The 16,808-nt window shown below is 47.0% G+C and overlaps 1 protein-coding gene across 1 annotated transcript in view; it reads left to right on the forward strand.

Annotated features, from left to right (window-relative positions):
* slc7a11 (solute carrier family 7 member 11) overlaps positions 1 to 16,808 on the forward strand; it is a 90,060-nt gene continuing 73,252 nt past the window's right edge. The window contains exons 1-2 of the mRNA XM_007897739.2: positions 1 to 280; positions 14,296 to 14,422. Coding sequence (XP_007895930.1) covers positions 1 to 280; positions 14,296 to 14,422 — 407 coding nt within the window. The remainder of the gene's footprint in view (positions 281 to 14,295; positions 14,423 to 16,808) is intronic.

Genomic DNA, 16,808 nt, shown 5'->3' on the forward strand with positions numbered 1-16,808 from the left:
ATGCCCACCGGCCCCGAACCCACCCTCCCCGCAGGGGGTCCCCGCAAAGGTGATGCCAACCGCTTCCCTGCGCCCACGGACTTGCCCGAGTCCGGCAGAGTCCCCCGGAACAAGGTGATGCTGAAGAAGAAAGTGACTCTGCTGAGAGGAATCTCCATGATCATCGGGACGATCATCGGCGCCGGCATCTTCATCTCCCCCAAGGGCATCCTGCAGCACACCGGCACCGTGGGCGCGTCCCTGGCCATGTGGGCGGCGTGCGGCGTCCTGTCGCTCTTCGGTGAGTGGCGCTCACTTTTGGCTCCTAAACTTCGGACCTTAGTCTTAGCGGTAGGGGGGGGGGGGGTGTAGTGGGGGGGGGGGGGGTGTGTGTAGTGGGGTAGGGGTGTAGGGGTGTGTGGTGGGGTAGGGGGTGTAGGGGTGTGTGGTGGGGTAGGGGGTGTAGGGGTGTGTAGTGGGGTAGGGGGTGTAGGGGTGTGTAGTGGGGCAGGGGTGTAGGGGTGTGTGGTGGGGCAGGGGGTGTAGGGGTGTGTGGTGGGGTAGGGGGTGTAGGGGTGTGTGGTGGGGTAGGGGGTGTAGGGGTGTGGTGGGGTAGGGGTGTAGGGGTGTGTAGTGGGGTAGGGGTGTAGGGGTGTGTGGTGGGGTAGGGGGTGTAGGGGTGTGTGGTGGGGTAGGGGTGTAGGGGTGTGTGGTGGGGTAGGGGGTGTAGGGTGTGTAGTGGGGGGGGGTGGGGTGTGTAGTGGGGCAGGGGTGTAGGGGTGTGTAGTGGGGCAGGGGGTGTAGGGGTGTGTGGTGGGGTAGGGGGTGTAGGGGTGTGTGGTGGGGTAGGGGGTGTAGGGGTATGGGGTGAGTGTAGGGGTGGGGTAGGGGGTGTAGGGGTGTGTAGTGGGGTAGGGGGTGTAGGGGTGTGTGGTGGGGCAGGGGTGTAGGGGTGTGTGGTGGGGTAGGGGGTGTAGGGGTGTGTGGTGGGGTAGGGGTGTAGGGGTGTGTGGTGGGGTAGGGGGTGTAGGGGTGTGTAGTGGGGTAGGGGGTGTAGGGGTGTGTGGTGGGGTAGGGGGTGTAGGGGTGTGTGGTGGGGTAGGGGGTGTAGGGGTGTGTGGTGGGGTAGGGGGTGTAGGGGTGTGTAGTGGGGGGGGTGGGGTGGGGGTGTAGGGGTGTGTGGTGGGGTAGGGGGTGTAGGGGTGTGTGGTGGGGTAGGGGGTGTAGGGGTATGGGGTGAGTGTAGGGGTGGGGTAGGGGGTGTAGGGGTGTGTAGTGGGGTAGGGGGTGTAGGGGTGTGTAGTGGGGCAGGGGGTGTAGGGGTGTGTGGTGGGGTAGGGGTGTAGGGGTGTGTGGTGGGGTAGGGGGTGTAGGGGTATGGGGTGAGTGTAGGGGTGGGGTAGGGGTGTAGGGGTGTGTGGTGGGGTAGGGGTGTAGGGGTGTGTGGTGGGGTAGGGGGTGTAGGGGTATGGGGTGAGTGTAGGGGTGGGGTAGGGGTGTAGGGGTGTGTGGTGGGGTAGGGGTGTAGGGGTGTGTGGTGGGGTAGGGGGTGTAGGGGTGTGTAGTGGGTAGGGGGTGTAGGGGTGTGTGGTGGGGTAGGGGGTGTAGGGGTGTGTAGTGGGGTAGGGGTGTAGGGGTGTGTGGTGGGTAGGGGTGTAGGGGTGTGTGGTGGGGTAGGGGGTGTAGGGGTGTGTGGTGGGGTAGGGGGTGTAGGGGTGTGTAGTGGGGTAGGGGTGTGTTGTGGGGTAGGGGTGTAGGGGTATGTGGTGGGGTAGGGGGTGTAGGGGTATGGGGTGAGTGTAGGGGTGGGGTAGGGGGTGTAGGGGTGTGTGGTGGGGTAGGGGGTGTAGGGGTGTGTAGTGGGGTAGGGGGTGTAGGGGTGTGTGGTGGGGTAGGGGTGTAGGGGTGTGTGGTGGGGTAGGGGGTGTAGGGGTATGGGGTGAGTGTAGGGGTGGGGTAGGGGGTGTAGGGGTGAGTGTAGGGGTGGGGTAGGGGGTGTAGGGGTGTGTGGTGGGGTAAGGGGTGTAGGGGTATGGGGTGAGTGTAGGGGTGGGGTAGGGGGTGTAGGGGTGTGTGGTGGGTAGGGGGTGTAGTGGTGTGTAGTGGGGTAGGGGGTGTAGGGGTGTGTTGTGGGGTAGGGGGTGTAGGGGTGTGTGGTGGGGTAGGGGGTGTAGGGGTATGGGGTGAGTGTAGGGGTGGGGTAGGGGGTGTAGGGTGTGTGGTGGGGTAGGGGGTGTAGGGGTGTGTAGTGGGGTAGGGGGTGTAGGGGTGTGTGGTGGGGTAGGGGGTGTAGGGGTGTGTGGTGGGTAGGGGGTGTAGGGGTATGGGGTGAGTGTAGGGGTGGGGTAGGGGTGTAGGGGTGTGTGGTGGGGTAGGGGGGTAGAGGTATGGGGTGGGTGTAGGGGTGGGGTAGGGGGTGTAGGGTATGGGGTGGGGTAGGGGTGTAGGGGTATGGGGTGGGTAGGGGGTGTAGGGGTATGGGGTGGGTTGTAGGGGTGTGGGGGGTGTGTGTGGGGTGTGGGGGGGGGTTGGGGTGTGGGTGGGGGTGTGGGGTGGGGGTGGGAGGTGGTGGTGGTAAGTGGTTGCCCTAAAAAAAAGGAACGATTACCCCCCCCACCCACCTCAAACAAATCAGGTGTGGGAAGCATCCACAGTCATCTCGAAAGCTTTCCATGACATTTGCAAAGATTTGCAAAGAGTAGTAGCACTTCTTGTGGCTCTTGTTTGGTTGTATGAACTCAGTGCCCTGTCCTCAGTCTTGAGGGAAAGCGAACATGTTGCCTGTTCAAACAGTTAATAACCATCAGCAAAGTGATGCCAATATATATGGAAGCGCGTAAAACGTTCACTGAGTGGTCGTGGATTTATACTAGAAACGGGGTGTACATTTTGTGGACTTTTAATTCAATTGCGATTAAAAAAAAGGGTCTTGTCAATCATGCGGTGAGTTCTTGTTGACTTCACACCCAAACTTTTCGGAGTGCGTTAAAGCCGAACACAATGCTTTTATTGTGTTAAAACATGATTTATGTTGGGTGAGTTGGCTAAGAGATATAAATGGTGAGGTGGGATATGCAACAACTACAACAACAAGGTTGCATCTGTTTAGCGCCTCTCACGTTGGGAGGATGTCCCAAGGTGCTGGACAGTGTATAGCATTTCAGACCCGAGCTGGGGTCAGGGGGGAGAGGGGAGGGGAAGCGGGGGTGGCCGAAGGCATGGTCGAAGAAGAGGGTTTAGAGGTGGGACTTGAAGGAAGCTAAGGAGGGGGCAGGGCAGAGTGATTGGGAGATGGATTTCCAGTGGTTGGGGGCAGAGAGGCTGAAGACTCTCCCACCAATGATGGGGCAGGTGGGGTGGGAGATGTGGAGCAGCCAGAGCCGGCTGAGCGGAAGGAGTGGGCGGGTTGGTAGGGGGTTAGGAGGTCGCAGAGGTAGGGTGGGGCGAGGCCATGGAGGGCTTTGTATGTGAGGACCAGGATCTTGAAGTGGATCCTCTGAAGGATAGGGAGCCAATGGAGTCAGGCGAGAATGGGGGAGATGGGGTCATGGAGTTTGGTGCGGGAGAGGACACGGGCTGCAGAGTTCTGGATTATCTGCAGCCTGTGGAGGGAGGAGTTGGGAAGGCCGACAAGCAGGGCGTTTGCATAGTCGAGCCTGGAGGTGATGAAGGCATGAACAAGAGTTTCAGTGGCCCGAGGGGTGAGGTAGTGGCGGTGTCGGGTGATGTTACGGAGGTGAGGGAAGGCAGAGCGGGTCATGGCTTGGAAGTGGGGAAGAAAAGATAGTTGAGGGTCGAACAAGACACCCAGGTTCCTGACTGGCTTGGCGAGTTGTAGTGAGCAACCATGGAGGTTGATGCTGCCGGAGCCTGAGGTGCAGAGGCGTTGGCGTGAGCCAATCAGGAGGGCCTCAGTCTTGTTCACATTCAACTGTAGGAAATTTGCCCTCATCCAGGACTTGATGTCCAGAGACAGTCTGTCAGGACAGCAGTGGTCCTGGAGTTGAGAGTGAAGGCAGAAAGATAGAGTTGGGTGTCATCCGCATACAAATGGAAGTTGACTCCATATCTGCGGATGATGTCAAGAAGGGGGAGCATGTAGATATTAAAGAGGAGAGGGCCGAGGACAGAGCTCTGGGGGATGCCAGACGTGACAGGGGCTGGAGTGGAAACCGTTGGAGACAACAAAGTGGAGACGATGAGAGAGACAGGATTTGATCCAGGCAAGGGCAGCTCCGCAAAGATTAAGTAAAGAGGAGAGGATGAGGATGGAGTGGTCGACAGTATACATTTTGAATATTCAAGAATAACCCTGCAGTCAAAGAATCGTAGGATCCATCGAATGTTACTTTACTCTGATTTCCTGGCTGGCATTATTTCTGAATAAGTTCAAACATATTTCCGCTGCCAAGGTTAGATGTTATTGTTGACGTTATCTTCTGAAAACATCAGCCAGTTGCAACAACAAACTTAATTAATAATCATAATTTGCAACTGGTTTCAAATCTTTTCAATAGGACAGTAATTGAATCCTATAATGTTGAAAAATGCTTTACAACTTAACCTTATATAGCACCATTCACATGTTATCATGTCTTGAAGCACATTGCAAAGGCATATGTGTAGGCAAGGAAGAAAAAGGATTTTGAAAATGTTGAGAAAAGTCATGAACAAAGAAATACATTATTAAAAGAAAAAGTTTTTTTTAAGCAAGAGTTTGAAAGGAAGAAGAGAAGATAGAAGGTGAAGGGATTTAGAAGAAAGTTCCAAATCCAAGGGCAAGGAACAAGCAGTTGGAATGAGCTTTGGATGTCAGCATACACTCAAAGCATTTGCTCTCTTGCATCTTCTGACAGGCATCAATTAAAACAATAATTTATATTAATGTATTAGCTTTCATGTAAAATAATTCAATGCACTTGCCAAATGTGGCGGTGCACACCGAGCAGGGATATGGTACATGTTTCTAAAGGCTTCTGAAAACACTGGCAAGGCAAATGGTATTGGAAGAGAGTTTCAGAGGGTACCTGCATGGTGACTGGTAGTTCAAGCATTGTTGGTAGAGTGATTGGTGTGGAAAACAAGCAATAGGTTAGAGTGAGAAGAGCAAAACGTATATGAGACTGTAGGTCTGGAGATAATTGCAGAAGTAGGCTAGGCAAGAGTACAGAAAGATTTGTGTGTGGAAGATTTAAATGCAGTTCTCTGATGCAATCTAATGGATCTTAGTGAGGAAGGGGGGAATGGGTGAGGTGTGGGGCTGGGAAGGGAATGGGTGTGCGGAGTCTTCGGAAAAGGTTACACATTAGGCTATATATAAATTTTGTAGTATACTATTTACTCTGTTATTAGGGGGTGTTACTTGTTTTGAAGTGACGCTATGATCTAAACTTTTATTTTTGAAAGTGTGAAACAGCTCTGTGCAATTCTTGCCTCTAGGTTCGAAAGCTGTGGATGTAAGTCCCACATCAGAACTTGAAACTGTTTGTGGGACATTGCTGTGCACAATTGGGGGATGCCGTGTTGGCCTATAAATGCATAGTCACTCCATTTCCCAGTACAACCTGTGAAGAGCTTTGACACATTCTTCTGTCGTGATAAGGTGCTATACCAAAGTGCATGGATTATTATTATTATTATTCTCTTTATATTCTCACCAATGTATCAGTTTTGCTCAAATGGTAACGTGCTTGCTTCTGGGTTGGTAGATGATCATAATAATAATAATAATCCTTGCATTTGATATAGCGCTTTAGCACGTATTCAAGACATCTCAAAGAACTTCACAAAATATACTGTAATGTGAGTCGATTGTATATTTTATGGGCAAAACACAGCGGTCAATTGTGCACAGTAGTGTCCCACAAACAGTCGTAGAATGTCAGTTCAAGCCTAAAGTTGGGGCAGTTTGTCACAATTAGTTAGGACAAATAATAATAATTATAATTTTAATATAGTGTCTTATAGGACCATCAAGTCATCTCAAAGCTCTCAACAGGAATTACTGTAAAGCACAATGATTGTATTTTTTGTGGGCAAGCTCGGCAGCCAATTTTGCGCACAGTAATGTTACCCCAACAGCCATTAAGTGAATATCTTTACATAGAAGGTGTTCGGAATGCAGAATTCTCTGCCATAAAGAGTTGTAGAACAGCGCTTCATTTATATTTTATAAAACAAACTAGATTGATGCTTGAAAGCATTAAAGGATATGGGGAGCGAGCTAGAGAGTGGGATTGAACTAGGATTCTTGTGTCCAGACATGATGGGCTGAATCGCCTGTTTCTGTGCTGTAACATACTATTATGACTCTGTGGTGTTCACCAGAACTTTGTCAAAGCAACCTTCCCTTGCTTGTAACATCAATTGATATGTTCTTATGTTTCTCACTTTGAAACTCCAGAAGCTACCCATCATACCTTATTTCAGAAACAATTGTATGGCAAAATTGAAGTAAATGTTGCGGTCGGTGGATAGACAGGAGCAGATTGCGAGGCAGATTGCAAGGCAGAACTTCATTTCAGTTGTTCTGATGACTTATATCACAGACCAGTGGCTTAGTAAGAGTTTAAAAATATTGAAGAAAACAAGGTAGATGAGGTTGTCTTTTTATGCTTTACAACAAACAAAAGAATAGTTGATATAGACAGAATCTTTCTGATATCTCCTTTTTTACTGGTGCAGTATAAATAATCTGATACTACTTAACTTTTATTGTGTGAACTGAATCCTGGTTAATAAGCCAAAACTTCATACATCTTTTTTGGGGTGATACTCTAGGTAGGTGTTATATTCTGATTTGTCTCAATGTATTTTTGTTGTTTTTTTAACCTAAAAAAAATCTATTGTGTGTGAATGGCAATTTGATAGTGTTTAAAAGAAGTGGATTTAATTGATACTGGGCTCATTATGAGGAGTCTAAATTGCAGTATTTCTCAATGAGATTCCTTAATAATGAACTGCCTTCTAAAGAAGGTCATTGCAGATAAGCTGAAAGTTGGACGATTGACACGGCTACTCCTAAATGCAACCAGGTCAATCCCCGATGTGGTGTGTGGTGTTGAAATCAGAAAGTGGGTGGCACAACTTGTTCAAGTAATATTATACACTATGTAAATGCAGTGATGTAGGAAGGTCCTATTACCTGGTAGCATCCAAGGTGAGTGAACTTGTCCATCCTGCTCCAAGGGTTAAAAGGCAAGTCCTTTGATGTACAAGTCATTAAAGGGACTGTTTTATGTGTATTGGAAGACGAGAACTCCACAGAGTATCCAGCAGGGAAAAGGGAATTGTTGTCATTTTGCTAATAATCATGTTTTTGAACAATTTGAAAGGTATGCTCTGGGGATTGCTGCTTTGAAACAGTTTCAAAACATGGCTACTACAGACACTACATCAGCCTCCATGAACACTGTCGCATTGTCCTGTACTTCGCAGTCCTGTAGCTGAGTGGTTAGAGCATTCGCTTTGCAAGCGAGAGATCTGAGTTCAATTCCAGGCAGAGGGCGAAACCTTGGGCAAGTTTCCTTACTCCACACGCCTAATAATAATCCGTCCAAAAACCAAAACCAATAATTAAATTGGTCATTTTCAATCTACGACTGTTTGTGGGACATTGCTGTGCGCAATTGGCTCCCGCGTTCGCCCACAAATATACAGTCAATTCACTTTACAGAGTGTTCTGTGAAGCGCTTTGGGACGTCCTCCTGACATGAAAAGCGCTATATCAAATGCAAGGATTATTATTATTGTTATTATTATTGGATATCCCTGATCTGGCGCTGTGGAGTTTCAAAAGTGCGAGCTTCTGATTTGCAAGACAATACATTCTCTTTAATCTTTCATTCTTCCTAATGCAAGTTGCTTCGAGAGTGTTTAAAGCACCTCAAGGAATTTCCATCGGATCTTTCGGTTCCTCACCTGAGACCGACTATTATGTGCAAAGGAAAGAGAAGCGTGAAACAAAGTCTGCAAGTGAAGGCAATGAAATGCTCGCAGCAAGGGAATAAAAGTAAAAGCGGTGGAGCAGGTCAGTGACCTCTTTAAACTCAATTCTTAATGAGGAAAATCAAACGCAAACACCTTCATTGCTACTGTGTATTACACGCTAGATAAAAGATTTCTAGCAATGAGCAACAGGTTGTAATTAAATGAACCCATTTGTTTCATGATGCTATGAACCACAGGAGCAGAGCAAGAGCTGATTTTAACTATCAACAAAACGCTGATGTTCAATTACTGCCTTAAACTCGGACCACCACTTCATCTCCCTTAACATCTCCGTACGCCTTCTCCCTACTCAAACCACTTCTATCACCTACCGCCCCCGGAAAAAAATCTCCCCCCACTCCCTCTCTATTGCCCTGGAGTCATCCGAATTCCTGCCCCTCTGGACCTCCTCTTGCAATGACCTACCCTCCTTGATCTCTCTTCCCCACAACTCCCTCTCCTCCATCCTTGACTCCGTTGTCCCCCTTACCTCCCAATCTACCTCATATTCCCATAAATTCCCCTGGTACACCAGCCATCTCTGATCCCTCAAGACCCTGTTGAACGCACCTGGACCAAATCAAACCTAACAGTCCATCAGCAGATCTGGCTTGACCACACTAAAACTTATCACTCCACTCTCGCCTCCACCAAATCATCCTTTTACTCCAAGATAATCTTGGAGGCCAAGGACAATCCCAGGCTCCTCTTCTCCATCACTAACCGCCTCCTCCATCAGTTTCCCGCGCCTTGCCCATCCTCTCCTCCAACTCCAACTGCGAGGAGATGTTGGACTTCCTCGAATCCCAAATCGAGGGAATTCGTTAAGCTACCTCTCCCCCGTCCACTGGCATCCCCTCGCCACTTGCCATCCACGTCCCAGGCCCCACTCATCCCCCCCTATACACCTTCAACCCTTTCTCTCCCTCCTCCCTCATCTCCATCATTTCAAAAATGAAGCCCACCACCTGCTTCCTCGACCCGATCCCCACCGCTTTCCTCACCTCCCAGCTCCACCTCCTGGTCCCTCTTTTAATCTACATTATCAACCTCTCCTTGTCCATTGGCACTGTTCCCATCCCCCTAAAAACAGGTGTTATCACCCCCATCCTCAAAAAATCTTCCCTGGACCCATCCCTACTCTCTAACTATCGCCTCATCTACAACCTCCGACTCCTCTCCAAAGCCCAGGAATGAATCGTTGGGTCCCAGCTTCGCTTTTTTCTCACTGATGAGAGCTAACGTCCTGCAGTTGAATATCAACAAGACTGAGGCCCTCCTGCTTGGTTCCCATAAGCGCCTCCATACTTCGGGTGCTGACAGCATCTCCCTCCATGGATGCACTCTACATGTCACAGAGCCAATATGGGACCTCGGCATTTTGTTCGACCTCAACTGTTCTTCATACCCCACATCCATGCTATTCATAACATCCAGGCTCGACTACGCAAACTCCCTGTTTGGCGGCCTCCCTAACTCCTCCCTCCATAGGCTGCAGATCATCCAGAACTCTGCAGCTCATGTCCTCTCAGACACGAGACTCTGAGATTCTATCACCCCCACCCTCACCCGACTCCACTGGTTTCCCATCATACAGAGGATACAGTTCAAGATCCTGGTCCTCACTTTCAAAGCACTCCATGGCCTTGCTCACCTCTACCTCTGCGACCTCCTAACTCCCTACCAACCTTTCTCCCTCTGCTCAGCGGGCTCCAGCCTGCTTCACGTCCCATTGGCAGGCAGGCCTTCAGCCACTCTGCCCCCACTCTCTGGCACTCCATCCCGCAGACCCCTCCCTTGCCTCCTTCAAGACCCATTTCCAGACTCTCCTCTTCAACTGTGCCTTGGGTCACTCTCCTCCCTCCCTGCCCTCCACCCTCCCCGATCCTGACCCCCAGCTCGGGTCCAAAACATTGATTGTCCAGCACCTCCTGACATGAAAGGCACTATACAAACATAATTTGTTGTTGATTCTTAAGTTTAGATTGTACGTTGAATCAGAAGCTCACAAAAGTTGTTCAGTTGGAAAAGGCCCTTTGTCCCAATTGATATCCTTTCAGAACATAGCTACCATTTTTCCATCGCAGTTTCAAGTTTTTCTTAAATGAGTCCTCATGATGTGACTTCTACCACCCTCCCTAGTAAACCATTCCAGCTGTTGTTTACTCTATGTGAAGAAATACCTGCTCGTTTTGTCCTGAGCTTGATCTTCACAACCTTGAATCTGTGTCCTCTTATCCTGTTACTTTAGCATACTTGGAAATATTATTTGGGTTAGCTTTCTCTATCTGATTATTTATTACTATCTTCTGGGGGGGAGGGGAGATAAGTGAGTCTCCTTGCTTGGATTGAACCGGCTCCAAGGTGGCATGCTCGGCAATGGAATGTGGAAGTCAAGTCAACTCTCTGTGTTTGTCTCAGTGGTCCGGTTCCTGAGCCAGGCACTGCCGATGGGAGACCAGCCAACCAGGCTAATCTGTAGGAATTAGAGGAGCAGACCAGTCATTGGGGATAGAGATTCTTCCTATCTCAGCTTCCGTTCACCATGCGAGCCAAAACCCTAGCAGATAGGGTCCTAATTCGTTGGACCACCAAGCAGCAGGAAGCTTGTTAGACAGTGCTTTCAATGGTAACTTGTGTTCTTTTAGCTGATTAAATTCCAGCACCTCTCAAATGCATACTCTGGGGTCCCAAAGCCTTGGCTCTTGGCCCTTGATACTCTCCGGAATTAGGAAAGCAAGATACGTCCCTCCAGGGAGAGAGTGCATAATCCATTCCAATACACAGGAATTTCCATGTATAGGTGAGATGCATGGAACTTTCAGTTTGGTTTCAATATTCTTAAGCATGGTGATGGGTTTCTGCATGTGTCAGATGCTCAGCTGACCACATTTTTTTTATTAAGCATCTTAAAAGCCTCTATAAGGTCTTAGGATTTTTCTTAACACTAAGGCTTAGGCCTTAAGGGCTTTCCTTGATTTGTTTACTAGATAAATTCAGTGTGGCACTGAATCATAGAGACCATGGAGGTCCCAGATTTAATCCTTAACTTGTGCTGAATCAATCATTCTTAGCTGGGATGGCAGTTGATGTGCTGCAATTGGCTAGAGAGGAAAAATTCAGCCCAAGTTCTCACTGTTGATTGCTATCTGATGGTCCCTGCTGGGCTGTGAGCATTTGTGGTCTTCAGGGAGGACAGGATCAGATTTTGCTGTGAGGTCAAGGATTGAAAAAGTGCTACTCGAAACATGAAACAAGAATTTTTATTTAGACTGTGAGTGTCAACATTTACTGAAACAGGAGATCACAAACAGCAACTCTTGTCAGTGACTGGATATGTGTTATGCCAATCTGCAGCAGCTCCACAGGGACACATTGGAATTTTCTCAGGTCGGAATGACATACATCTGGTTGCTTTATGGGACTTCCCATTATAGATATTCAATGTACCCAGCTTTAGAGAAAGGGAAACAAAAGAAAAAAATTGCTTTGTTTTGAGTTTCCTTCTCAATGCACAGACTGACAAAATTGATGTAGAGGCTGAAGGTGATTGGCAACAAGAGGCAGGTATTAAAAATAATGTTTATAATGGTAAATTATTGGACAATGTGTATAGAATATTAGCTAGATAGGAGATGCCTCAATAGTAATCCAAGGTGTGTGTGCATGGGTGTGAGGCTTCAGATGACATCAAGAGTCACATGTTCCATCTTCAGTAGTTTTTATTCCAAGTAAAACCAAAGATCTTTAGTGCCTTTGTTCTCTATTTGAGTGGCTGAACTTAGATGAAAGATTACGTATGAGCTTCAATGGACTGAATGACCTTTTTGGTCTCTCAACAGAAGCAATCATATACTTCCTATCCATAAAAATAATAATAGTGAAATAATACACCTTGCATTAAATATAGTACAGAAAAATATATGTCATGTTGGGGGAACATCTCAAATCGCTTCACAGAAAAGTATAGTCACTGTGTATTTTGTAGGCAAACCAAACAGCAGACTGTTTGAAAACAGTTGTCAACATCTACCCCAGCTCAGGTACTGTGTACTGAAAGAATTTCCAGAACAGGATAGCTGTGCTCGACAAAATCTGACCAACTGATCACCTAACCTAGTTATGTTGGTAATAATTTAGCAGGGTTGCCTTCAGCAAAGCACCTGCAGAATAACCGGTTCCTGAACATTTAACAGTCTGTGTGGATGGTGGGTTCTGCCATTGACAAGGGCAGCAATGTCGATGCTGTCTGTCCACTCACTGCCAATGTGAAATTTCTCACTGTCACTGAAGGTAACTGAGCGAAACTTCTGAATATCCGACTAACCTTGCACGGGGTCCATTAGTCAGCCCTGGGGAGATATTTTCTACTGGTGACCTTTCCATTTCCCAGAAACACAAAAAAATTCAATAATAATTTTGATTATCGCTATCCACATGCCTTGCACCCTTCAATCACGCTCTGGAGTCCCTTGCTGGGAATGAGTTCTACAAATGTAATGATGCTGGGCTGAAGACTTCTAAATTGCATAATTACCTTCTGCAATTCTGTGCTGAAAACACACTGAGAAGTATTTGAGGGCGTGTTATTGGGCTGCAACACACTGCAACACAAAACTGTCCGATATTTGTTCCACAGCACAAAATCTCAGAAGCAAGTGCAAACTCGGAGCACTGTGATGGAAGCAAATGCACAGTGTTGAGCATGTGACTGGTAAAAGAGGGTGGAGTCCTCTAGCTTTGTAGGGAGAGCACTCGCCTCAAGTGAGAGGATCTGGGTTTGATTTCCAGGCAGAGCGAAATGTTGGACAAATTTCCTAACTACACACGCCTCTGTTTACCTGGCAGTAAGTAGGAACCCGATTGTTAATCAATTTGCGGGTTGCTTTTCCAGGGTAATAATCCCTTCAAAAAAAAATATGGTCTATCAATCCACGACTGTTTGTGGAACACTGCTGTGCACAATTGGCTGCTTCATTTCGCCACAAAATATTCAGTCAATTCACTTTGCAGTATATTCTATGAAGCCCTTTGAGACGACTCAAAGACGTGAAAAGGTGCTTCATCAAATGCAAGGATTATTATTATCATTACACTCACTTTTTGAAGAGAATAATTCACCAGTGCCTCCAGAAGTATTGAATTGTCATTTTCAATGCAATCTTTGCACTATTTTATTCTGAAAGATATGCACTTATACTGAAAGGTTTAAATCTTTGTCCGTGCTTGATTAATTGATGTGAACCGAGGCTGTGGGAGCAATATACAGGCATCCCCTTTATAGTTCAGTCATCTGAGTCTAACTCTCAATGGTATGTAAAAACAGAGTTTAAAAAATATACTTAGCATAGGAAACATGACTGACAATATTTCTAATGTGGGAAACTGGCTGCTCACGACAGAAGCTGTAAGTATTCCACAAGAACCCACTGTTGGAAACAAACAAACCTGAGCTCTAATAACCCTTAATAACAGGTTTGCTCCCATAATTGGCATAAGCCAATAATTGTCATGAGCTAGATTAGAGAGGGGACATAATAATTCTTGCATCTGATATAGTGCTTAGAACGTCAAAAGGTATTAAAGCGCTTCAAAAGCAGAAGATCACAAAGAGAAGGAGGAGCCAGGGTAACCTTAAAATTGATCCATTGGATTTATGTGTTTTATGTGTTTACTTCAGGGAAAGAGAATTGGGCCAAACATGATCCACTCCCACCCCTCACCCCCCACCATATAGACTACTGACACTCATAGTCAAGTGGAGTCCTGTAGCTTAGTAGTTAGAGCGCTCGCCTCGCAAACGAGAGGCCCTTAGTTTGATTCCCAGCAGGTTGAATGGTGGGCAAGTTTCCTTACTCCACTCGCCTGTTTACCTAGCAGTAAGTAGGAACCCAGTTGTTAGTCAATCGGTGGATCACTTTTCCGGGAGTAATAATTTATTCAAAATAAATAAAAATAATTTGGTCACACAATCCACGACTGTTTGTGGGACACTGCTCTTCGCAATTGGCTGCCACGTTTTGCCCACAAAATATAAAGTCAATTCACTTTACATTATATTCTGTGAAGCACTTTGAGACGTCTCGAAGATATGATAAGGCGCTGTAGCAAACGCAAGGATTATTTATTATTATGATAGTCTCAAACATCAGGAACTGCTGCTTGGTTAAGGTACTTGAAGATGGCCAGTACCTGTTGAGTCAGCAAGTTTATAAAATGGGAGTTGTGGGAATAGGGTGGAGGAACCATTAAAAAGGTCAAGGGATTGTAAGAATCTTCGAAGTGTAACTTGTTTATTTTTTTTTCTTTGTTCCTTTCTTTTGACAGGAGCACTATCGTACGCTGAACTAGGGACGAGTATAAAAAAATCCGGGGGTCATTATATCTACATACTAGAAGCCTTTGGGCCACTCACTGCTTTTGTCATGCTCTGGGTGGAATTGATCGTCATACGGTGAGTAGATTTCCAGACCCTCAGTGCTTACATTCCAAACAACAATTTACATTTTTATAGCGCCCTTCACTGTCCTTCACAAGGACAGTGTCATTGCCGAGCAAGGGAGGTGGGGGAAGGCAAGGTGACCGTAGGCACAGTCAATGAGGTAGAAAAAGAGGGAGGACGAGGCAGAGAGGTAGAGGGGGATGAGTTCCAAAATGTGCAATCATCGATGATGGGACAGAGGACACGCAGCAGGCCCAAGTTTGCCAAACAGAAGAGATGAACAGAAGAATGGAGTAGAAGAAGATCACAGAGATAGGGAGGAGGTAGACTGTCCTTGAAATTGGTCCATTGGGAACCAGGGGACCAGTGGAGTCTGGTGAGAACTGGGTTAATTGGCAAGAAGTGTTTAGTTCAGGTGAGGATGAGGGCAGTTGGAATAACAACAACAACTTATATAGCGCCCACCACACAGGGTAGCATCTCAGAGCTCTTAACAGTAGCAGAGCCTGACTCTGAGCCGGTGGGGAGATGACCGTAAACACAGTCAAAAAGGAAGGTTTTCAGGTGGGATTTGAAAAAGGGGCGAGAGGGGGCAAGGCGGAGGGATTGAAGGTTTCGGAGCGTAGTGGCTGAATGCTTGACTTCCAATGGAGGAGCGGATGGTGCGATGTATAAGCAGGAGGCCGGTGCCAGTCGAGCGGAGGTGCCAGGTGGTGAATTGGGGAGGGCGGAGGTCGGAAAGGTAGGGAGGATCAAGGGAGTGAAGGGATTTGAACAAGAGTATGAGGATCTTGAAGTCAATCTATTTGCTGATGAGGAGCCAGTGGAGCCTGGCCAGAAGTGATGAGATGGGAGTACGGAGTTTGGTCTGGGTCAGTATGCAGGCAAACATGAAAAACATGAATGAAGTCTTCAGCAGCATTTTATATGAGATAGGAACCCGAAGCAGGCAATGTGGCAAAGAAAAGCAGTCTTGTCAAGGACCGAATGTGAGGAAGGAAAGCTGTGGATCGAATTTAATGCTAAGGTTGAGTACTGGTTCATTGACTTTGGGAGAGAGCCCGGGGAGGTTGCGATCAGAGCTAGAAATGAGGAACAGGGACAAATGCATTTTTTTTCCTGCCTAGTATAAAACTTCAAACAATGTTCCGGTCTGCAAACTGCATTTATGTTAATATTCAAATTCATATGAATCATACACAATTGAAAATCTCTTATATATGCTCATTATCAAGGGGTTGAGTTCTGACTTATATCAGGGGTTTGCACCTTTAGTGGGATATTTTGCTCTTCTGGATTCTTTGAATGTGGAATTAATTAAAACAAAGGTTTTAAAACAGAGATGGCAATTGCACACATGTGAACAAATAGTTGAATGGACTCCTTCTGTGCTGAAAAAATCTATGTTGCAATCCAAATAGCCTGAAAATCTCCTTATTATGGCTCCTGGCTTGTGACTCAGTTTGATTAAACAAAATACAGTAGGGTTAAAAAAAAAGTTGTTAGAGCTGATATACTAAATAACACCAATGGTACTGATAAATGGATCACTGATAAAAGCACCCAGTCAATGTATTAAATTACTGACTGGCCCACGGTGGTGCTGGAAATGGAGCACCTCTCCCTTCCCTGGACCTGCCATTATTGTGTGTCAGCCTAGTACAGTAGGTAGCACTCTCACCTCTGAATCAGAAGATTGTGGGTTCAAGTCCCATGCCGGGATTTAAAATCACATAGTCTTGGCTGACACTCCAATGCAGTGCTGGGGGTGTGTTGCATTGTCGGAGTTGCAGTTCTTTAGATGAGACGTTAAACCAAAGTCCCTTCTGCCTGTTCAGGTGAATGCTGAAGATCCCTTGGCACTATTGGAAAAGAGAAGGGAGTTTCTCCCAGTGTCCTGGCTAACAATCCTCCAAATGGTCAGTTATTCCATGGCTGTTTGTGGGACATTGCTATGAGCAATTGACTGCCGCATTTCGCCCACAAAATCCAAAATCAATCCGTTTTACAATATATCCTGTGATCCATTTTGGGACATCGCAATAATGTGATAATAATAATAATAATAATAATAATCCTTGCATTTGATATAGCGCTTTTCACGTCGGGAGGACGTCCCAAAGCGCTTCACAGAACACACTGTAAAGTGAATTGACTGTATATTTGTGGGCGAACGCGGCAGCCAATTGCGCACAGCAATGTCCCACAAACAGTCGTGGATTGAAAATGACCAATTTATTATTGTTTTTGGTTTTGGAGGATTATTATTAGGCGTGTGGAGTAAGGAAACTTGCCCAAGGTTTCGCCCTGCCTGGAATTGAACTCAGGTCTCTAGCTTGCAAAGCGAGTGCTCAACCACTGAGCTACAGGACTCCGAATGAGGCACTACATCAAATAA

The sequence above is a fragment of the Callorhinchus milii genome, unplaced genomic scaffold (genome assembly GCF_018977255.1).
Source record: "Callorhinchus milii isolate IMCB2004 unplaced genomic scaffold, IMCB_Cmil_1.0 Scaffold1, whole genome shotgun sequence".
NCBI lineage: Eukaryota > Metazoa > Chordata > Chondrichthyes > Chimaeriformes > Callorhinchidae > Callorhinchus > Callorhinchus milii.